Raw genomic sequence first — 25,466 nt, forward strand, 5'->3', positions numbered from 1 at the left:
GTATTCGTAAAAGATTCATGAAATATATGAAAAACTATATTCCGAAATTAATTTCATTCGATAAAACCGTTTATGACATAAAACTAAAAATAACAATTTTTTATGGTTTTTCAACAGCCTGTATCTTTTTCACCGAGTCGATTCGGAAAAAATGGTAAAGGAAAAAAGTGTTTCTTTTGACCTCAAGAATCTACTGTTAAAATATCTGTATGAGTCAAAGACTCACCCTGTATATTCTTTATTCTACCCAAAAAAACCTCGATAATCGAATAATTCGAATTCTGAATAGAAAAGATGTACCAGGTACCAGTTTGGCATAAATTCGGATTTTCGTCACTTCCTAATTAATTTTACATCTGAAGTTGTGATTATTTTGAAAAAATATCATAAATATTCTGAACGGAAGTTGGTCCATGTTAGCGCACCTCTTATTCTGCATCGAGTGAGCTTACCTGTAGCTTATTTCAGTGGTTTGCCATTGTTTGTGTGATGTTTTTACAATTATAAATTAATCAATTAATTATGAAACGTGTTGAATATTATGCTCATTTTTTATATAAAATTGTTCTGTTTTTCGTTACCTTCAGTAGATATTATTTTAAGAAACGGCGATAGTAATCAATCTACCAGCATTGGCAATCACAGTTGACTGTTCGATCCAGTGACGCACCCAGAATATCATCAGTGGGTATATCTGCATGAGCATGAGAAAGAAGCTCCGCAGGTGTCTTTATGATATTACTAGCTGACCCGGCAAACCTAGTTTTGCCATTTAAATTATTTCTAGGGTAGATAATAATAACTAACTCATCGTGATTGCTCGATTGGTCGTAAGAAAAAGGAATGCCTTTTTTTCTGTTCTGTACAATTTTTTTTGGGAATATTTTGTTATATAAACCTTGCCCTAACAATAATAAACACAACAAAAAAAGAATTGTCCAATTTGGTGAGATCGTTTGAACAATAAAGCATTTTGAAGTAAACCATAGATCCTCTTTCATTAATATAGATTAGCAAGACACAGTCAGTTAGCTATTCGCATAGACATAGAGACATGGACTGAGCAATGCCAGCATGAAATTGGCTATTTATTAGAAAGAGAGAAAAGCTCGTCGGGATATACCTTTCTCTTTTTTGTTCACATAGAGGTGAGTGTAGACCAATCAAAATTCTAGAAAAAGACAACTGCATTCCCGACGTGTTTTTCTCTCTGTCACTTTTTTTGACCGTATTTCATGCATAGATATAAAGGGAAGGCACAGTCCATGTCTCTATGTCTATGGCTATTCGAAGCTTGGGAACCGAGCCCCCACTGGGTGCACCAATGATTCGAGTCGTTGGGTGTTTTTCGAATAAATTGCCTGCCCAATTCTCCCATTTTGAAAATAACTTTATCATCTTATCGATTATTTTTTTGGGACAAGTGGCATCTGAAATGAAACAAAACTCTATTTTATATTTTATTTTATCCATGATAAGAGAATAGGAAGATAATAAATACAATCTGAAAAGAAACAAAGAGCCTGGAATATTTACAATATTTTGAGAATGAGTCTCGAAGAAATCTTACCGAAATAATATAAATTTGTACTTCTAAACATTCAGTCAAACTATCCCAAAGTAACATTTCAAATTCATTCTTACCAAAATTGTAGTTTCCGTTTCACTCGATAAAATTAACGTTCACACTAGCATTCCATTTATATACATCAATATATACAAGAAGAGATTAATTTTACACTTGCTTCAAATATATAGGCCTATCCCAAATGGTTTGCATATGTTTTTCCCTAACTGCAACGAAAGCTTCTTGCGGTGAGCGAAAAACTACTTTTGCTTCGGCGCTAGGCGTGTTATTAGCATTGAATCTTCGACTAACATTATTTGTCACATTAAAACCCTCAAAGAAATCTAAAATCTCATCTGTACCGGCTCTGTACGGAATATTGTCCATAAAAACAGTACAACCGGGAGGGACCTCCTGAGGCATATTACGCATTCCTATTGGGGGACCAAATCTACTACCCCTTCCACCACGACCGCCAAATCCACCCCTCCCTCGACCATTACCTTCGAAATTATTTTTTTGATTTTGGAATTGACGGGGCTGATTATTATCGTAGAATTGATTACGAAAATTGTCTTGTTGCATATCTTGCACTCTGTCGTTCCCTTGAAAACTATCCAACATTTTATTTTTCGAATCTTTAGGAGGGGTTGTTTCTTCGGGTTCATCGTCTGTTATGACGATCTCTTGCGGCAATGCAATTCCTACGGCTTCCTCCATATCTTTCCTTTTCACTGGCGTTACGCTTATCAATTCGGTACCCAAATAAGACGAATTCTTCGCATATGCCTTCTCTGCTTCTTGTAACGTCTCGAATTCGCAGAATGCCTGCCCGGTGAAACCCCCGAAGTTATTTTTCATGAGATGAATTCTCGTCGGTATTACACCAACGTCGGAGAAGAAATCAGCTATATCACTGTCACTGGTCTTTAGCGGTAGACCAGATACGCTGAGACAATCGGTATCGATGTTTCTTTTAGGATTTGGAGGGGTTATTTTGACATCGTGTTCCTTATTCACTCTTTCGAAATCTTCATCTTTGCAAACTCTGACCGTTACAGGTTTCCCTTCTATAATATGCAACTGTGTTTCGGACAACGCTTTCTTAGCATCTTCAGCATTGCTGAATCTAACGTAGGCGATATAACCGTCGCGGCTTCTCGGTGGTATTATAATGCTAGTCAAGGGATAGTTCGAGAACATTTTCATAATATCTTGTTCTTTTACGTAAGTTGGAAGATCTTCGACAGTTAGGCAAGTGAACACTTTCACAGAATCGGACTTATCGGACCTGTTGAAGAACTTTGTTTTGTTGGGAAAACTTTTAGATTGACGAAAATCTTCCTCATCCTCTTGTCTTGGAATGAACCTGTCCACCGAATTCTCAAACTCTTTGTCATCCAAGTGGGTGATGGATACGTTTATCCCGTTCATATTTTCATTGTTTCTCGCCAGCGCCTCGACCTTACTCTCGGAATTTCCGAATTGAACGTAAACTATTCCGGTCCTCATACCAGACTTGTCGTTTATAAATTTGATACCTTTGTTACTGATGAAACAACCGTGGAAAAAACGTCGCAGATCGCCGTAAGCGCCAAAGAACGGTTTGATTTTAATGCAGCAATTTGGCGGCGGCACCCTATTGTCGAACTGGTTCCTTGATTCAGCCTCCATGGACTTGTTTATTTTCGTGAATACGTTTCGTCGATTGTTCCTATCGAAATTTGCAGTGTCCGTTTTGTTGTGCTGAAAAGTCCTGGGGTCGTTGGAGAAATTGTCGTCGTTGGATCTCATCGGGAAGTTTTGGTTTTTCTGCATGGAAAGGTTGGCTTGAGGCCAACTCTCTCGTCCCCGATTGAGCGTAAGATTAGGCTGGAAGTTGTTAGCGGCCAGAGCGGGACTCATGATCATATTCCTCCTGAGCTCTTCGATGGTGTTGGTGAGCAGATTCGGAGTGAGGATTGGTTGTTGGATAAGTGGCTCGTTCTGAACCCAAGGTTCAATTTTTCTCTGCTCTTTAACGATAACTTTTTCGTTGGATCGCCTTCGACTACTATCCCTAGATCTACGATCTCTTGATCGGGAACGATCCCTGGACCTGCTTCTGTCTCTTCTCCTCCGTCTGTCTCTAGATCTCGAGCGACTGCGATCTCTGTATCGACGGTCGCGTCTGTCTCTAGAACGATCCCTACGGTCTCTGGAACGCGATCGCTTTCTCTCGCGCTCTTTTTTGTCGTTTTTACCGTCTTTGGTTATATCGATCTTGATTTCCGGAACTGCTGCTGGTATAATGGGTGGTACGGCGGCTGGCATAGGTGTCGGAGCGGGTGGCGCAGTCTGCATGAAAGCCGAGTAGGTCTGGCTACGGGCTGCCTCGATAACCCTCTGCATCTCCGTGCGGGAGCTGAGTGTAAGGGTGATCTGTATGGACTTGATCTTTCCATTGTTACGTTGGAAGGCCTGACGAGCGTCTTCGTCCGTGCTGTAATGAACGAGAAAGTTTGAATAATTACTCGATATACGATATACTTGAATACATTGAACAACAGAGTAGGCAAATTAAAATCTTGCTCATTTTATGGTGCTAATATGCCCTACTCTGTAACTCCAGATCGAATTGAGATGATTATACGTCGCATTTGTGCCAGGAATCTGAAGCAAATGTGTTACATTTCTATTCGACGCATACTACCGCTCTATTCGATTTGAAATTACAAAATTGAGCCGATTATGTCATGGAGGTTGATGAAATATGGCTTTTCGTTAATCTGAATGATTCTGACATAATTTTTTCATGTGTTCCCTACGAGGGTTGGTATTTATGAACATAAAACTTGACAACACAGGTATTACCAGGTAAAACCTGCCATTGCCATTTGAAGTTGAGACTTCCAATAGCATATAGGGCCAGTTTTATGATAATTTAGCTTATTGAAAGCTTTCTTTAGTGACATTTTTGGTAGAGCTAAAGGAAACTTCAAAATTAAAGAGACTAACGATCTGTTTCATGATCAAGTTTAAGGTCACTTAGACCCGCACCAAACGCAGTTAGTGTTGAGTGTCCTTTAAAATGAACCCTGAACTTAAAACTGACATTTAAATGGCTAAAGCAAACCTTGAATTTAAGTGCTCCTGTTATGACCACTTAAATATTTGAGGGTGGGATTCTAACCTAAAATAATTTGTTGAACTAGCTGCAGAATTTCCCACTTTTGAGGGATTTTGAAAATTGAATGAATTCATTACTGAATACCAAGCCTTTTCTTTTGCCTTTATTGTAATGCTATCTATCAGTCTTTTTATTTTCAATTTTGTGTCGCAAATCATACTATAGTCAGCAAAAAACTATTTTCTGTTGAGAAATTGAGTGCTCTTTGTAGATTACCACCACCTGCTTGGCAATCATTCACCGTATTCTTACTAACAAGGACAATAAGGACATTTTCCTGTTCAATATTAATAAAACAAATTCACACAAGACCTTACAAAGAAAGTGTTGTACTTATATAAACTTAGGTACCTTTTATTTGACAATCCATTTCATTATCAATAATAATGCTAATTCAGCAACAAAAAGTTGTCACTCTTTGATAATAATATAATAGTTTACTTGAAACTGACTGACAGGACAATAGTTAGGTTAATGAAATGACAACGATCATCGGCAACCGACCAACCAATGAAATGGCTTTATTGGACTGGGATGAAGTTACACCAAAATAAAAATATCACTAGATATAAAAACTTAAGTGCCCCTTATTTAAGATTCTGTTAAGCCACAGTCATGCAACTGGGAATAAAATGAAGCGTCCATTAACTTTAAACGACACTTAGTTAAGTACTCGTTTTAAGGGGTATTGGTGCAAACGGGCCTAAAAGCTTAAAACTTCCTTGAGTGTCATTTTTATGTATTTTTAAGTGTATATTCTTAAGGTCAAAAGAAACACTTTCCATTCTTTACCATTTTTCCGAATCGGCTCGGTTTAAAAGATACAGGCTGTTCAAAAACCATAAAAAAATTATCTTTAGTTCTATCTCACAAACGGTTTTATCGAATGAAATGAATTTCGGATTACAGTTTTTCATTTATTTGATGAATCTTCTTCGAACACAAGATAACACCAACGTCTTCCAGTTTTCTCATTATGTCCATTTCGCACCATAAAAATACCAAAAATTCAAAGAACCCAACTAACACATTGTCATCAAACTAGGTTGGACGCTATATTTGAGCGTTTTGTAAAATTAAAGTATTCTTAATATTTTCTCATATAATGCGCCGTTTCCGAGTAATTTAATTCTCAAAAATTAAAAATTATCTGTGAAATTAGAAAAATTGGGTACTTTGGCTGAATACAACTTTGTTTGAAAGGTCCACTGATGTGTAGTGTCACAGATTTAGCTAGTTATTCTGAAGGTAATTTTGTTTTCTCAGGGGTGGTACAGCTCATTATGAAAACTTAAAATGCCTATATATTTTTATCAGGGCCGCATCGGAAAAAATGTTATAGGAAAAAATTGTTTCGTGTTTCATTTGGCCTCAAGAATCTACTGTTAAAATATTCATGCGAGTCAAAGACTCACCTTGTATAGTTTTTGTAACTAGAACGGTGTGAGGTTGTCGGTTAATGGAGAGAAAACTATCTCAAACGACGAAACATGTTGCATCACGACAATGCAAGTTCCCAGACAAAAAATCGAATCGAAGGGTCATTCGCCTTATAATCTCCAGGTTCATATGAAGCTTCATTGAAGATAAACTACCTAGTGAACAATTTTCTCTAAAGATTTCAAAGCGCATGATTTAGAGCAATGAAAATAGTGCTGATAGAACATGCACTGATAACGTTTTCTGCTTGAAACAATTAATAGAGAAAAGAATGAACACAAACCAGGAAACTCATCTTATGTTTATAGACCTTCACAAAGCCTATGACACGGTACCGGTTAAGCAACTATGGAAAGTATTACAGCAGTCGAATATCAATCAAACCTTAATCACAGCTCTTCAGAATCTGTATAATGGCTCAGAATCCAGAATAAAAATAGGCAATCGACTGTCGCGAAGTTTTTCGGTCAACAAAGGGTTACGTCAAGGATGCTGCGTATCTCCAACACTCTTTAAAATTTATGTGGCCAAAGCTTTATCTCTTTGGAAAAGAAAATGTAGAGGGATGGGAATATACCTGGGAGACACCTGCCTGTTCACATTACAGTTTGTGGACGACCAAGTGATCATTGCCAATGACAAGGCAGACCTGGAATACATGACCCGAAAATTGCAGGAAGAGTATGAAGAGTGGGGTTTAGAACTCAATACCAAAAAAACCAAATATTTACCAATCGGAGGTGAATTATCGAACATCCAACTCGATACAGAAGAAATCGCTGCCTGCACCAGCTACACATATTTGGGTGTGGAGTTTGATATTACAGGCAGGGACGATCGAGAAATAAAAAAACGTATCAACCAAGCCAGGGGTCTCATCTCTTGTTTGAATGGAGTCTTCTGGAGTAGCGAAATAGGAAAAAAACGAAAATATAACATCTATGATACGATGATAAAAAGTTCTTTATTGTATGGCGCAGAAACGTGGAAAATTACAGAGAACAATAGGAAGAAACTGGAGGCTACCGAAATGGATGTGTTCAGAAGGTCACTAGGAATATCAAGAAAAGACCGAATACGGAATGAAGATGTTCGAGCAAGAATGGGAGTGGAAGGATCTCTCATGACAGACATCGAACGAAGACAACTTGTTTGGTATGGACACGTGCAGAGGATGGATAACACCAGACTACCAAAGCAGATCCTGGAATGGGTACCACCAAATCGAAGAAAACGAGGAAGACCAAGAAAGACGTGGATGGAAGGGGTTTCGAAAGCGATGAGCGCAAGAAATCTGACAGAAAACCAGTGGAATGACAGAAGGTCATGGAAATTAGGCATCGGACAACGACGAAAGACGTTATGAAACCGATATATATATATATATATATATAAAATATTCTTGATAAAATTCAATTGTTTCTTCCTCCTATTCTCAAAATACACAAAGCAAAGCCCTCGTATATTTTCTTGCTTACACTGACTATGACAGATTAAAGAACTTTTGCTGGAGTTCTGGAAACTCATGACGCTCCTTTCTGATCAAAACTGATACAGAGTGTGGCACATAAACTGGCCGATTTGAAAGAACTATTAAAAAATATAGCTGCCAATATCCAACGTCAATACTAGCTGATATCCCCGACCTCTAACTTTTGTAACTCATTTTTAACTCCCCGTATCGAACTGACGTGGTTATCGGGAAAAAAAGTTGACCAATGAAAAAGTCCAGAGCGTCGGCTCTGAGAGGTTGCCTCTACGGAGTTGAAACGATCCTTTATGTTGTGTTTGGTGTGGCTCTTTTGCTGGAGCAACTAAGGTTAAATTCATAAATTTTTGAGATGACAAATTCTTCGAACATCTCTCTGTAGAGAGCTGCGTTTACCGTAACACAGATTGTGATTTAACCTGTAGTTTACCCACCTGAAGATGCTACTCGTTTTATACAGGTCGATAGCTCTCTACTGATTCGATTTCAGCTGTTTATATTCAAATATTGAACATTGAACAGATGTGACCGATACTCGATGAAAGTCCCTAGTTAAATTAAAGAAACTGAATAGCCTGATTTCCATTAGATTGACCGAAAACGTAGTGGTGAAAAACTACTTCTTCTTCGAAAATTTTCAGACAATTCAGTAAACGCCTTTGTCACTAACCGTTTACGAACACAAATAAACAGTCTATCCGGATCCGTTGCAGATTGTTTGATCTTGACTAACACCCAAAAGAAACAATGTGTTAATTCAACGGTCTTTATAACCGAGTATCAACTTGCCGCAGTATTTCTATCGTGTAGTCTTGCCACTTCAACGTACAAATTCTTGTTGATACTCCTTGTTTCTACTAAATGTGAATTGGAACTTCAGGATGTCTCAAGGACAAATCCTAACCACTTGGCGCCATAAACAAGTCGTCAGCAAATTTTTTATCGCACCCCGCAAGACTTTTTGATTCGGAAAAAAAACATCTTTAATAACTGCGACTCTATCTCATAGTGCTTGATAATCATTTGGCAGGGAACTATAGACGACATGTGCGGCCCAGGTAGCTCACCCTTCTAGCTGACACTGATAGGTGGCGCAACAGTCTGTATATATCTCAATAATGGAGCCCCTTTATTCGGATGACATGTGCGCCAAACAATCGGAATCTTTTATAGTTCCAATTTGCTTTGCCAGACGTGCGTGTGTAAGGTTAGAACTGGCAGAGACATCTCAATCGATGATTTCGACAACTTTCAACCAGTTCCACGATGAACCAACCAACATATTTCCAACAGCGCGCCATTCTCAAAATGAGCGAAGTTAACCTCTGAACTAGAATGATGATATTAAAAATTATACCTACCTAAAAGCTATGAAAGCATCTCCCAATTCTCCACCAACAATATGAACGCCTCCTTCTGGTATACTCAAACCTGCGAAATATTGCCGAATGTCCAACGCGTTCGCCGACCAAGGTAGATTCTGCAGCCTTATTATGACGCTCATTTTAACCTGAAGCAAAAAATTTCGTTTCATTCTTTTCCACGACGCCTGCCTTCATAGAAGAATCAGACTATGTACAGCAGTAGAGATTTCGAAGTTTTCAGTCATTTGACACCTAAGGAAGCCCACACATTGTGAGTCAGTTCGAATGGAGATTTTTGCCTGCTTCTACCGAAAGTGCATTGCTGACATACCCACGAGCCTTTAATTTCCAGACGGTTCCCAAGTATGGAAGTATGAAAATTTTTTTTAATTGAAAAATTGGTTTATTTGAGATAAAGAACGATTTTGAATATTTAAAGTACTTTTGCTGATTCGTTAGTTTTTGAGTGTTACACGCAAGGTACGCTCATTGTCTAGTGTCAAAGATTCAGTACCTTCAGGGAGATTAGGAAGTGGACACAATAGATTTTCATCATACGCCTCATACGCCCATCAAAGTTATAAGCGGATTATGTGATTTATTCACTGAGCAAAACCATCAATATGACAGTAATTTTCAAAAACCAGAGTTATAAAGATATGCTGTCGCAAAAATTCTCCAACATATAGATGTCAAAAGTAATTGAGAAAAGAGTTAAAAAAAATTAAATTGGCAATATGAGTGAAATTAAATATCTAATTTCAATTCTTTAGAAAATGAAGAAGTGCTCAGAAACTGTCTCTATACAATTTCATTGCGGAAAACCTGCCAAATAAATATTTTATCTTGAGGAAAAGGGCTTTTCAGCAATGACTCATCATGTCCAAGTTTTACAGTTTTTCCGATAGCATATTTGGATATCCCTTGAAAATGATACAATATCGTTGGTTCATTTTTAATTTTGTTCATTGAATAAGACTCAAAATCCAGTGATTTGTTGACATGAAACACACTGTACAGGGTGGGCAAAATTGGTGATACCTGAACTACAACTTTCTAACCCAACGAGATAGAGGAAAATGCATGGCACATTACTATCGTCTTTTTTCGAGAAACTAATAATGCCATGGACTGCAGTTCTCTATGTTCTTTTGTTCTCGAGTTATAGATCAAAATTAAAATTTCAACTCTGTTTCTGTTTCTAAGCTAGGATGTTGAAAAGATTATACAGAAAATAAATCATTATACAGAAACTCTTTTTTACAGCAGAGCAGTGGCGTACTATGATTTTTCCTGAAGGTTTATTTACTGAGCTATAACATAAAGTTGTGTTTTTTCTTATGAAAACAGTAGTTTAAAATGACTTAGAAAGACTGAGGGCGATGAATGATATATTTCTGAAACGGTAAAAAATGCCGATTCTTATTCTGTTATTTTGAACCACTCTTTTCATGAAAAAAACACCTCCTTATGTTAAGGCTCAGCAGATAAACCTTCAGGAAAAAATCATAGTTAGCCACTGCTATCAAAAAGTGTCTGTATAATGTTTTCATTTCAACATCACAGCACAAACAGAAACGGAGATAATGACAAAAGTTATGAATTTAAATTTTGGCCTATAACTCAAAAACAAAAGAAGATAGAGTAATGCAGTTGCTGGCATTATTAGTTTCTCGAAAAAAGACGACATAAATGGCACATTCATTTTTCTCTATTTCGTTGGGCTAAAAAGTTGTAGTACAGGTATCACCCTGGCAGACACAAGGTGGCTGTATTTTGTTTACAACGAGATAAATCTACATTCAAAGGTTTTCGCAAATGTCTCTTCTCTGAAAATGTTAATAGCGTAGCGGTTCTAGTAAAGTCTTTATTGGTAAAGAGATTGATCTTAAATCTCCACTCAATATGAGTAGGTCTTCAATGAGCGAGAGTGTTCATCCTATTCTCAACTTTTTTCTTATGCTGATCGGAATATTGTTGTGTCGCTGGGAACTTTTCAGCTATAGAACCTAAAACTATTTGGGACCCTTTTCCAAATGTCCAGAGGAGGCAAGCTCAAGAGGATAGCCTTTAGCCTTTAATTTGTAATACCAGCCTTGGATTAGTTCGATTGAATTTTTAAGGTCACAAGCTAGTGCCCTTCTTTTTCGGACAAACTTTCCGTCAAAAACAGCTGCAAAATACAAATTCCAGCTGAAAACCAATGTGTCTAATATAATTTTTTCAAGGATCATATAAATTCTAAGCGTCTTCTGATGTTGGGATATGAAGCCCTTGAAATTTTGCACAAATCTTCGTATCGATACTGCGGGTATCGATTTTCGGTCTTTCGGACCGACGAAAAAGCTTCAAGAATCCTTTAGAGGTTTAGTTTTCGACTAGAACTACGAAAATTGTTTTACTGGCGAAGTTGTCTCGCGTACAACCCTCTTCCAATGAGGAATTTCCACATGAAATATTCTAAGAATAGCATTAAAAAGAAGTAAACCATCCTAATGCAGTAGCTTTCTAAAACGGGAATCGGCCACAAAATAAGTGTTATTATAAGTCGAAATTTGTATCGCCTTGATAGTGAACCTTCTTTCAAACAACACTTACGATTCAAATGAACAAAAAAAATTCCAATTTAGTGCGTTTTCTCCACTTTCCTGAAGTGCGATAAATTGATTTCTCCATCTGTAGAGTCGGAAAGTGATTTGTTCCTGCTGTGCGTGAATTTGATACGAAACTGAAATGAGAGCGTGTATAAAAAGTCTTAGAGAAATGCAGAAAAGTATCAATTTCTGCACTTAGGCAAATAACTAAAAATTCAAATTCAAATGAATAAAACTCAGTATTCGCCGTACCTTTTTATGTCTCATAGCGATTGAAAAGTTTTATGTGTTTTCAGTACTAAAATATCCGAAACATAACACTTCTAGCAGCAGACTATGGAATGAACTTTGAAATCAATTTTCTCATTTTGACCGCATATATGTAGATACGGCATTTGTATTTACGTGGGCAGAATAGATGTCGCTTCATCTTGGCATTTCCGTTCCACAAATCTAGTATTTTTTGGAGAATTTGCTCCCCCAAATGCCACATAATGCTTGAATGACTCATTTTTCAACCTTCCTGCAAGAACATCGCGATAATCGAAGAAAACTGTCAGTATCACCTTCAGTTTTGATCGATTTTCTGATTTCGGTTCCACGAACTTTTAAGAAAACTCTTGTATCCATGCTTCATCGCAGGTTACGCAAATCCAAGGCCTCCAGATGGCTTTTTTCAAGACTTGTGAGTCTTCAACCTGATTTCCAGTTGCCGCAAATATCTGATCAAAAACCAAGACAAAAAGTGCCTTCCAGTTGAAAAAAAATGATAAAAGAAAATTTGAAAGGGGATACAAGATTGAATTTCTGAGAAAATTTGCCAACTGCATTATTCGCACTTATAAGCAGATTTGTACATAACCTGCTTATACCGTCCAGGGATTGAAAATAAGGATGGCATTGAAGCCTTCAACGATCGTGTAAAAATAGATCAGGTAATGCTTTTCTGAAACATGAGCATCTACCCAAATCAACTTAAACTTGTTCCTTTTTTTAAGGCGATAATCTACCTAATTGAGAAAAATGAAGGCAGCTGGAGGAATAAATTTGACCCAGTAATCCATTCGCAAAAACAGAACGCTTGTGATGAATAGCACGTTTATGAACAATTGAGCGAATTTCATGAGGGGAACGGAACTAAATGGATGCTTCGTAGCATTATCGACTCTATTATGCAATATTGTAGTCGGCACGAGAAGTAAAACTTGAATCGATCAGAGCCTATTGCAAGTTATCGAAAGACATTAGGAATTCGTCAGATTGATATCGAATTTATACGACTATAAACTCGCGATATAGCTTCTTTCATCATTACTCATCAAACCGCAACTAATTAAAAATACCATTTCAGCCACTGTGCACGTAAACATGTTGATGAACTTAATTCAAAAATAGTCTCAAATACCATGAACTCTAAAAACAAAGGAATCAAATCTATTGCCCCTTTCTTGCAACTTGTTTCCTTCATTTTCGAACTGCTAATGATACTATTAAACGCCTCCACATTGTTTTCGCATATACAGCTTTCATTTTCCACTGAACCTAATTTCCTTCCTAGACCTTGGCATAATACGTAGAGGTGTAGAGGTTTCTTCTTCCGTCTACCTTCTGTGTCCCAATCAATCGAATTTGGACATTTTCTTTCATTGCAGATTGGTCTCTGGTGTGTTCCTAGGTAGGTAGTTTGTGACTTTTTTATTACTCATTATTTTGAATGATTTTTTTTTTCGATAAATACCACACGAGGGTGGTGAGCTAGCAAAAGGTGTAATTGAGATTTTTGCTAGTCCAAGTCATATTGTCCGTTTTTTTTTTAATTCTGAAACCAGAAGTCCAGTTTCTTTGTTTTGGGTGGTTCAGGAAGAACGCCGAGCTTACCTGTAGGAGTATTCAATGTGATGTAGAACAAAAAGGTAGAGCAAAAGTACGTGAAGAAGTTAACTTTATTGTCGTGATGGTAGACTGCCCTATCAAGTTGAAGAAATGGAGGTCAGTGGGTGATCGTTAAAAATAAGGATAAATGAGGTGTCCAATTCTAATTCCTTCGATTATTACCTTCAAATAATGCTTTAATTAAAACCCAGTGATTTTGAAGTGTGCGAATTCGTCATAATATAGAAGAAGAAACAACGGCATGTACGCTAATCATTAAATTACAGAAAAAATACCTCTACAGGAGAACTTGAACCGACCACCTCATGATTGCCGGTTCACCGCTCTTCCACCTGTACTACAGAAGACATGAGCTCCATCCGCATTTCGGGACACCGCTTCTCCCAGTGACCTATACGAACTGCGGTTTTCGTATGGTTTGTCTGCTTGTGGTGAATTCAACATGTCATATTTATCACAGACATAAAAACTCTTCTTTTGATAAAAAAAGTAAACAAATATAAAATAAAGCGAAATCCGACAATTCTGGATTAATCGAAGAAATTCAGTGCAATAATGGATCGTCATCCATCAACAATTCTCGCAGCTCTTTATCTCCGTCTTCTCTTTATGTGAGTCGAAAATCGAGGAACGAAACATAATAGTTATTTATACAACAAAGCATTCAAATGAATGTTTATCCATGAGAAGAAAGTTTAAAGCGAGTAGGTTTATCTACTACTACTACTTCGAATTAATAAACATTTATAACTCACATGTTGTATACAAAATTTTATTCCATTTCGACGTTTAAAGGCGATATTATTCAACCGATAGCGACAAGGGTAAGTTGACTTTTACCATTCAGTGAAATAAAATAACATGATCCTAACTGGATAAACAACATCATCAATTGAATCCTCATCAAAATTGTATAAAAAAAATTAATATATGTAGTACCAGATATTTGTAACAAAACGCCTTTTATGTTGTGAAAGACCACTGAAAATACAGTGGCGACAATATTAAAATCTCTATTGAAGCTGAAGAACTGAAGGATGACATCATTGACAGTTACTCTTAAAACTTTCACTCAAACTGTTTGAATGCTCATCAATCATTATCTCAGAAAAACTGATGAATCTTTAATAGCTTTTATTTTTCTTGAGTATTTTCCATAGAAACTAGTACGAAGATAACCTTTCATTTCTTCCGGATAATAAACGCATGAGGAAGCAGTTCAATGGTGTGAATATTTGCTTATATTTATTTGCGCTTGTTTCTGAAAGCTAGAATTCAGCAGATGAAATACTTGAATTAGGAAAAGCAAGGGGAACAAAAATTTAAAATTTAAAGAATAAGGCCAGTATACACACATCAAAAATTGATTGGGGCAAAGGGAACGGGTATTATGTGAGCCCGTGGATTTCACATTCGGCAGTCTGAACCGTAACCAAGGCCAATCGATTCATTGGCTTTACTGAAAACCAAATCTCGACCGTTTCTTGGCCTTTTGGTCATTGTGCTCGCACCTTCAGGGCTAAAATATATCACTTAAGGGTTACGAGTTATCGACTGCTACAATTACTCCTAGTGATGTTGAAGGGATGCTTCTGGTAATATTCAGTCCTGCTTTTCATTGATTTTTTTCCACAGCATGAGTATCACTGATTGAACAGGTGTATTTTATTCTTCAGATGAAGAATATATGGAATATGAAGTATGGAAGCAGGCAAATATCGTTTATATTATGAAGATGATACCTTCGAAATTGCACAAGTGGAAACATCAGGTTATGATAGGTGGAAATGTCAGGGTTCAGCCTATGGGAACATAATACGGACGGCACTGTCAACCGAAGAGAGAGAGGGGAATTAATTTAAGTACTTCCACTTCAATTGACTCAAATCTTCCATTCCATTACTAATTACCCTTTTGTTGATAATAGATTCCTGAAAATTCAATGCTCGCTGGTGGATCTATGCTAAAATCAGAAATGATAACACGCAGATACGGCAGTTCCAAATCTGCAGAACCTGGCTCATTCTGCCGATAGAGGAGCGGCCTGCGGATCCACCGCATCCCATTGAAACTGTGTTGTTAGATGTTCCATAACTGTGGTAATGCCAAGACAGGTTCATATGCCTTGGAACATAAATACTATATGGAATGGAAAATAATCATTTGTTGTTGTCCAAAGACTGAAGTGAGATAGTTGCTTTGTGTCGCCAATGACAATGGACTTCAATTTTCAATGCGAAAAGGAGAGTAGGTATATAAATTTACCCATGTAACGCCACTGCATTAGTGTCGCGCTAGATAAGAAGTATCAAATGTGTGGACGTTTGTAAAGAAATTGACCAATATAATGGACCGATGTCAAACACATGAGCGCCATTTGCCAATTAGGTTCGGTTAATGCAGCGATACTAATAACTGATAACTAAGAAAGGGACCACTCTACTGCGCAGATGACGGTCAACGCCATCTGCCAATTAGATTTGTCCCTTTCTTAGGTATTAGGTAATTCTGCAAAACTCACCATTAGATTCGTCCATTTCTTAGGTCTTATGGTGAATTTAGGCAGAGTTACTAAGAACTAATACCTAAGAAGGGGTATCGCCAATCTATTTGGCAGATGGCGTGTACGCGATCGCCATCTATCTATGAGATCGGTCGGGAAAGAATCTACCACTTTAAGACCGCTAACCTTCAATTCCTCTTGTTGAATAGTTTTTGTACATTCGACGATGCTCAACCCTGTATAGTCCATTTTTAAATTCATAAAACGAGAATAATTGCAGAACACGTTCTAGTGGAAAACAGTCTTACTGACATTGTTATACAAATAACTCAAACGTTTTGTCGAATATTCTGCATAAAATATGCATAAACTGTACGAACCAGAGGAACGTTCTTTTGACTTATTGGAATGTTCATGTTTTCAATTGATGGGCCAATTTAATATCCTGCTTTGTTCTCATCGTTTGTTACTGAAACTGTGGCTTCTGTCAAATTGGAAGATATTCTGCGATTTATCCGAATGTTCCCATTTTATGAGGTATAAGAGATTGGCATAAGCCACCGGAAATGAAGGTGATTTCAGTACGTACGCCTTAGTGTGGTAGGAATGTCCCTACAAAACATAAATGGATAACTAATAGTCCTTAAATTAGAAGTCGTAGAGGGAGGGAGAGGGCTATTTAGAGAGAAAAATCCTATTCTCAGATTTTTATGCTGCTTCTGTTTTCAAAGTCCAGTGTCTACTCTCAAACTGCAAGTTTCGCATCCTCATCAGAGCAGAAAACTCGAGAGACAAATTGGAATTGTGCTGAATATCCTTTCACATGCGAGAGCTCTACTACCACAACCAGTATAACTGATCGTAGAAGAAATTATGTAGCATATGGAAATGGTAGATTCTTTCTCACAGGATATTGATCGTAAGGAAAGGAAGAATAAAAATTTTTCAAGTGAAATTTCTATTAACCTTACCTAGAAGAGCTCAAACAATGTCTTCATGCCAAGTTAATTTCATTCTCTGATGAGCTTTAAACTTTGGGTAATCATCATTCGGTTATACAGCAAATGACAAAATTCATATCAGGAAGGGGTATCTTGGTTTTTTCAATCATCGAAAGCAACTGTCCGATGCTTAGGTATTTAGTATCCACGTTTCACTATGAGCTCTGGGTTCTTCCAAGATTGCTTTAAAAGAACGTTAAATGAGAATTCTTGAAGCTAAACTATAGCAGTTCCACGTTCCTACGTTGTCACCATAAAAGAGATGTGTCTGTTAGTCTCGTAACGTTCTGCAAATTCTGTGAAGAACCTTGAATATATCCAATCTATGCCTTCTCGTGAATTTACGATAGGTTAAATGCGGAAAATCCATTCATGTTTAATTGTATCCTGCCTTTGAGGGAGCTCTATCGTGAGGGAACATTCACAGTTTAACTTCTCAGTAATCGGCATGACTTTTGTAATGGTGTGTTGCAGTTTCCTAAGAGTCACCTGAATCGTAACTAGTTAAAATTCGATAGAGGCCATTATTGAAAAAGAAATTATTATGACCCAACTCAATCATAAAGATCGTCTTAGATTTCTCGTGTATAATTCGATGACGAACCATCTGTATCCTTCCATATTTAATCAAATAGAAAAGCCCTAATGAAACTCGACAAATTCTACATTTCACTTGCAACTGTGTATTCACGTCCACAAAGGAGGAAATTATGTTTTATTATTAAGAATACCCACTTTACCTTTCTACAAACTATGGAAGATTTATAAATTTATGAAAATTCAACGAGCATCTGTATTTGTGCGTTTTATTAATTTCAATAATTCAAAATTACAATTCAGTAACAACGGAATATTAACAGAAAATATCAGTTTACGGATCATTAACTTACCTGTGCTACACTTCAACTATCGAAAAATAGTAATACAAATTACATATTTCGTAAATAAATAAACAGGACTATAGATTGGTACAACTTATTATATTGTAAAAGTGACGGTGATTGAGTTATTCACTTCACAATACTCAAACTGATGAAACAATTCCACATAGCTACAGGAATTCGAGTAATTTTATCAAACAAGAATTATTAGAATTTTTCTGAATCCTCTAATGGGTGCTATATCCGCCCCAAAATATTAGTGAATCTATAAAAAATTTCTTTGCTTTTGAATATCGACAACTCCTTTAAATATTTCAATCATATTTATAACACCATCCATTTTCTGCTCATTTGTAGGTCTGGATGGCATCTGGATTGAGTATTCACAAAGTTAAGTGCTAAAAAAGCCTCTAGAGGTAAAAAAATTCAACCAAGCAATAAAATGATCCCCTCCCAATCGATCAGATACAAATCAATCAGAAAAGTGGAGATTAATAACTCCCCAATTAGAGAACCGCGAAGCTGAAAAGACCAAATTTTTGATGACGAACAACATATTTTATTTCAAGATTCCACATTTCTCTTAAAAGTCTTGTCTATACGTGTTCAGACAAGTATAACTTGGTTCTTCAAGAATATTGCATGTCATCGAAGTTAATCCAGATGTGATGACGGTCGGTTTAAGGAAGTATCATTAAAAAAGAGTAAATGTTTCTTAGTTTCATTTCTTCCCAGAAAAAAGCTTGTATTAAAATAGATCTTAAGTATTCCAACCCCGAATACTTATTATTCTATAAGTCATTATGTAATAGTCGAAAAAGCAGCAGAATTTCACTTAGTGCATTCTACAGGGATACACAATCATTACTGTAGCCAACAAGTTGCGAGTATGCTTTCATAGAACGAGTTTGAAGCAATACGTGCATGTTGACCGAGTGGAAAATTCATTTTTCATGAACATTCAATGGCTAACGTGGTTAATCCTCCGAATCACTTTGCTTTTTTTTAGGGAATGAAAGGTATTCAAGAAGTTTCGCTTCAACAATTTCATTAGAGATACTAATGTCTAGAAAAATTCTTGAATAGTTTATGATTGCAGTTGTTTGCATAATATGAAAAGAGAAGCATTTTCAAGACTCAAGGCATCGTTGAATAATTTCTACCTCCCCATAACAAACATGGAATAACTTTTCAGGAAACTTCTCATTACGCGTCAGTTTTGTTTTTCTTTGAAAAGAAACCACTTGATTCATCAGATCTATGTATCTTCCAAAAATTTTAGCTGAACTAGGCATAACTTCTGGAGAGCTATTTCAGGTACGCTTTAGTGTACCTACCTTTTTTAATACGTTCCCCAAGATCAACCCTGATATCATCTCATTTTCACATGTTGATTGTTCACTTCTCCACATTGATGTCAAGGCAATCACCAACAGAATACTCCAGGGTCCTGATCGCCATGTCCTGGTCTTTTATTTTGTGTTAGTCAATTTTGAATCGATAGAAAATATTCTCTACGACTACTATAAAAAATTCACGCTTTCGAAACATATAGTGAGAGTAAAATTGCAGCTTTTTTTGTCATCGTAAGAGTATACGAAACCGATTATCATATAGATTGTAGAATGGCAAAGCAAGTAATAACATATAAATAATTAGATTGAGCAATGATGCAACCCAACAATTCAAATATTCACTGCAACAACTTATGAAGTATTCCTTCTCAATGAATGGTTATAATAAAAAAATATTGTTCTCGCCTATGCTTCTATGCTGCAAACGCTAAAGCGTGCATACCAGGTCATCTGAAATTCATTAAAATCCCATCGAAGTTCGAACGCACAGGTATGCACAGCACTGCCAAATCTACCTGAACGCTTTCCAACGGTTTGTTGGTATTAGCTTGCGTGCGGTATGGACGCGAAAGGTCGAAGGGAATTGTTTGTTTTTTGGTGTGTAGGAGATTGGAAAGTTTTCAGTCGTAGATTATCATTTCCCAGCGTACGAAGTATCACCGAAATTAATCCAACCGTTTCCAATGCAAAATTAAATAGACAACAATTTCGAATACTTTCGAAGCCAACGATAAAAGCATTTTCGTTCAAAATATTGGTTTCAAATGTAACCAAGATTCATAAAAAGGTTAGGTGCCATTGCCAAGTTCAGTTTTGAAACAAATGAACTTCTTGAAGTCTTACTAATCTAGGTTTATACAGCCTTCCTAAGAGGTAGAATGAGAACTAACAGAGTCTAGCCCTATTCGCAGATTGCGATGAGCTTTCAAAGATGGTAGTAAGCTCAGCATGACTTTGGCGATGATGTATTCATATAAAAAACGATGAACTTCTTTCAATATTGTTGTGTATGGAGGAATATTCTATATGTTTTTTGCTCGGTTCTTTGGTTGTGTTGGTCTGTATGATGCACATGTCGTTCAAATTCGAATCTTCTGTATTTTGTCTATAAAAAATTCACAGCTTTCATTTTATTTGTCTTGCTCGTCAAATGATTTAAATTTTCTTGCGTTCCTCTAATTTGTTGAACTCATTTATAATATGTAACTAAAAGGTTGCTAAACGTCATTGCCTTGTAGAGTATGTGTTTATGTATAAGAGTACATGATAGATAGTAAGTATGCACTTGGAGCATACATAATGTATTCCATTTGGGCACACTCTATACCAGTAAAAGATTAAAGGAGTATAAATGGAATTGAAGCGATTATAACAACTAATAAGAACTTGTCCGTTATGAATGATGGTTCATTTTACAATGTATTCATGAATATATTGTGATATTGGTCTCACATTTTTAATATCGCCATGAAAAATTGTAGTTTTGCTCACATTATGGTATATTCATGAGCATGTTATAGGTCGAAGAGATTTCGTGAATTTAATTTAATTTCCCACTTTCTATCGAAAACGTTTTCATTACTTTAGTGCTGAAGAAAAATAAAATGCCGATTGATTAGAGACAGAAAGTCTAACAACTATGGTGAGTATTCCCCTCTACTCATGTTTATATAAATAAATGAAGATTTCAGCGATTTTTTCCAAAAAGAGTCAGCGAAGGTGAATAACTTTCTCCCCAAATGGTGGAAGTGGATAAGGGGCCAAAATCCAAATGCTACATTTTGGCCATATCATAGCTAAATGAATAATTCGATGAAAAAAATTAACTTTAATGTATGCCATGTATCTCCATGTTCGATGATAGAGATCCTTCAATAGGTACCCTCCCGCCTGAATCTAAAATAAATTACAAGTTAGGCATGTCGAAGCTATTTTACAACGGTAAAATATTGTCAGTATAAATAAAAATCATTGTTGTCAATTTAATGTTTTCCATATACAGGGTGAGTCTTTGACTTGTATATATATTCAACAGAAGATTCCTGAGGTCAAAAGAAACTCTTTATGCCCATAACCATTTTTACAAGTTCGGCTCGGTTGAACATACAATCCATTGAAAACCTACAAAATGTAATTTTATGTTATATCCAAAAAATTTATCGAATGGAATGATTTTCGAAATTTAGATGTGATTAACCTTCTCCGAATCACGAAATTCCTACCACATATGTAGTAAGTTTTTTCGTTATGACCATTACATACCATAAAAATACCAGAAACTCAAAGGACCAAACTCTCAATTGTAAGTTGAACGCTCATGAATATTTAACCATTTTGTAAAAAAGTATCCATTATACTTTCTCATATAGTGTGCCATTTTCGAGAAGTTTGATATTAAAAATAAAGAATATCTGTGAAATTCGAAAAATTGAGTTCTTTGGCCGAATGCAACTCTCTTTCAAAGATTCACAGATGTATAGTGTCATAGATTTGGTTTGTTATTCTGAAGGATTCTGTTTTTCCACAGGTGTCATAGCTCATTATGAAAACTTGAAATGGTTGTATCTTTTTAACTAGGATGAATTGGAAAAAATGATTAAAAAAAATGTCTTTTGACCTCAACAATCTACCGTTAAAATATATGTACAAGTCAAAGATTCACCCTGTATAAGACTTTCGTCCAGTTGCAGGAAAGTCCGTTAAAATTTAATACTCCATCGAAATGTTGATGGGAGCATCAAATCTTAATGGACTTTCCTGCAACTGGATGTTTATGATGATCTTTCTCATAGAATTCAGGTTCTATTGTAGCTTGAACCTCCTATAGTGATTGTTGGAAAAATTATTTCAAAAAAATTCCTCGTGATGTATCAAATCACAACTGACACTATTAGGCCTAATTCAATCTCCTATGAGCCTGAAGCATAAAATGTATACGCCAGTTCAGATTCTTGCCTATTATGTCAGGACACATCCAAACTAATTTGTATTTTTCCTTCGACCAAAAAACTTCGAGTTTCACTCATTTGAGGCGACAGATATTCTGAGGAAAACGATGAACAAACTCTATTTCTTGCTCACATCATTTAATGCCTGATTTTCCCTTTCGAAACACGAACTATTTCCAAATTTCCTGAGATCTCGATACTTTTGATTAACAACAAACAACAACTGAACAATCTCATGTGATAGTAAAAAAAAAAGTGTAATAGTTTTCCAATAGGTAAGAATATTAAATATGATAGAATAAAGTACCTACATAATAAATGGAGGAAGCCGATTGTTGAATTCAGTTAATTATGTGTATATACATGAAAATGAACTAATTTTATTAGAATGCTAGGTGAGATATACTTGAGCTGAATTTACCAGAAACCGATTCAAATTTATCCTCAAAGTACTATCCCTTCGAAAAACAACCTCTAATAAAATAAGGCTGATGGCTCATTTCTGCCATAAACTGCAATGATTTGCAGAATGCCATGACAGAAGAATATAAGGAACAAGTCATTTAGTCATTCTCCACTGGTATTATACCAGTTCAACAATGAAATCAAACAGGACATTACAAGTTCTGTGATGAAAACAATAACTCAGAAAACATTAGGCTCTCTATGTCTCAACATGATTATTGGTCACAATTTATCGGAACATATTGTAGTTTTGAATATGTCTGGTTCATATGGAAATTTTTGCCATAGGTATTCTTCAGAAACCCAAAATTAAAAGAATCGAGTTCGTTTGAGTTTTCATAGTACACGGTAAGTGTGATAAATGCAGAAAAAGATCTGAGCATAATTTGGATGAACATGAAGATGTCCAAAAATGAAAAGATTGAAACAATTAGCTTGTTGTTCCCGCATTAAAGAGAAATATGAACATTCTTTGATGTGATAAATAAAATTACTGAACATACAACTCATTAAGGGGAGCTATTTATGATATGTCAAAAACCTATTGAATTACGGACTTCGATGAATTGAGCATTCCAGACATTAAGGATATTAAGTGGTCGCAAGTGATTAATGTATAATAATGCTGTTATCTGATGACAGTAGTAACATTCTGGATACTCCTATGAGATAGTTGAACCTGGAATCTTCAATTTTCTGTTATTATTGAAAAATTATATCCTTGAATAAAAGTTGTAGTTTACATCTGATGTCCAAGGTCTCTAAAACACAATAGTTTGGAGATTTATTGCCTATGGAAATTTGTCAACATATTTCATTGTTTCAGAGCACCTATGTTGAGGAGTACAAAAATTGCAGAGGATAAACCTGACTAGTCAAGGAGTTAGGAAATTCGAATGTACATCATCAAATGAAACGATCCTGATTTAAGCAATGAATAAATGGGTCATAAATGGGTAATCACAATATAAAATATGGCTACTTCAGAAGCAGAACTGATCCAAAGGTCAATAGTGGTTGACAAATCAAACCAAGCAAAAGCTACCGCTACCACTAAATATTCATATGAAGTTTGATCTGTTTTTGTATTATAAGGAGAATAACAAATGCAATATATTTTTGCCGAGGTTTAACACGCCCTCCTTTGTGAAAGTAACGCTGCAACTTTAGAAACGTAATTACAGGGAAACTTACCTAAATTATATAAATTAATCTTGGAAAAAAAAGCAATCGTATGATTTATAATCAATACAAAGCTAGATAAATCTTCCCCTAGTCGAAAAAAGGCACCAAATCAACAGGAAACGAATTCAGTTTTTACAATATTTGCTAAAATGTACGCTATCTTCGAAAACAATCAATTTCACAAACATGGCTGACGTGAGTAAAGTACAATGACGTTTCGAAATTGCAGCGTGCAGCCAACTTCCCGAAATCATTAGGCAGATCAGTACAACAGTTTTCTTCTCTTGTTTTGCGAAGTTGAACTGAAGAGAGCGCCATCAAAATTTTCTGTTCTATATTTTCAACGCGAAATTTCTATTCGCCATTTGATTCATTTCTCATTTATAAGCGCTTTTAGCTTTAATTATTATTAGAATTATAAAAATGGTTATAAACTAAGGCCGAAAGAAGATTTTTGGTTCTTACATCTAGCGCTACCTATGAAAGAGTTGCTCATTCAGCAATATACCGATAGAAAGACGCCTGTAAGTGAAAGTTGTCCATGTACTTTCATTGAAAATAGATGGCGCCACCGACTATTATACTTTTGAGTTCAGAAAACGGAATAAAAATAGGATGAAAATGAAAACGAAAACACTGTGTTGTTCACCAGTCACAAGTCACAAGCAATGTCCATAGAAAAACTAGTCTCCAAAATTTATTACTCGCCATTTGAGAAGTTACAGGCGCCCATCTTTCAACCAATTCACGAATGTCAAAAAAATTACAAAGATACAAAGTGATGGGTACTGTTTTGATCATTGAACTTTGAACTAAAGTAGTAGTTCAATGGTTTTGATGTACTAAGCATAGACTAATTGAGACTGAAATCCTGTCAACTGATTGCTATATACCTCTACGTGAGAAGTCAGGCCCGTACTCGGAATTTCAAGGAATTGCCTCAGTGTAATCGTTTGGTCTTGACGACTTTTTAGCTGACCCCTTTTTTTCGGGATTTTTCGAATCACATCTTTCGACACGCAAATCTCCCAGAAAAATTATCGTAGATCTGGATTTGACCAATATCCCGAAGGAGCAACTCCTTTAGTAATAAATCTAAATTAAATGGTCCTGAGAGAATTTTTTTATTGAACGCCTGGTGGATACTAGTGAAGGTGTAGATCAGGGGTTCCCAACCTTTTCTTGGCCAGGGACCTCTTTTATAGTATTCTTGTTAGCAGGGACCACCTGTAAAAAACCCGTTCGGTCTTGACGATTATTTAATAGATTTTTTTGGAAATTTTTCGATAGTTACCTTTCAAGCAGATTATCCCTTAATAACAATAACCGTAGATAAAAATGTGATACATATTCTGAAAGAGCAACTCTTCTAGTAATAAATCGGAAAATTCTATGGAGCCTGATGGAGCCGTTCGGTCTTGACGATTATTCAATTTATTCCATCTTTTTGGAAATTTTTCGATAGTCACCTTTCGAGTGGATTATCTCTCAATGACAATAACCGTAGATGGAATTGTGATACATATTCTGAAAGAGCAACTCTTCTAGTAATAAATCTGAAAATTTTATTGAGCTCAATGCAGCCGTTCGGTCTTGACGATTATTTAATTTA

At 36.1% G+C, this 25,466-nt stretch overlaps 1 protein-coding gene across 1 annotated transcript; it reads right to left on the bottom strand.

The window, feature by feature from the left end:
• Window positions 1-1,449: 1,449 nt before the first annotated feature.
• Window positions 1,450-24,059, bottom strand: LOC123317531. Its single transcript, XM_044904112.1, has 3 exons — window positions 23,864-24,059; window positions 9,027-9,175; window positions 1,450-4,049 (listed from the first exon to the last, which is right to left on the bottom strand). The coding sequence occupies exons 2-3, from the start codon at window positions 9,167-9,169 to the stop codon at window positions 1,736-1,738; spliced, it is 2,457 nt and encodes an 818-aa protein (XP_044760047.1). The 5' UTR covers window positions 9,170-9,175; window positions 23,864-24,059; the 3' UTR covers window positions 1,450-1,735.
• Window positions 24,060-25,466: the final 1,407 nt, after the last annotated feature.

The sequence above is a fragment of the Coccinella septempunctata genome, chromosome 1 (assembly GCF_907165205.1).
Source record: "Coccinella septempunctata chromosome 1, icCocSept1.1, whole genome shotgun sequence".
Lineage (NCBI taxonomy): Eukaryota > Metazoa > Arthropoda > Insecta > Coleoptera > Coccinellidae > Coccinella > Coccinella septempunctata.

Excerpts from the sequence above, each read along its gene's own strand:
- LOC123317531 (XM_044904112.1), bottom strand. The coding sequence starts at position 9,169 with ATGAGCGTCATAATAAGGCTGCAGAATCTACCTTGGTCGGCGAACGCG. Across the intron at positions 4,050-9,026 it reads GATGCTTTCATAGCTTTTAG|CACGGACGAAGACGCTCGTC; the intron begins GTAGGTATAATT and ends CGTTCATTACAG.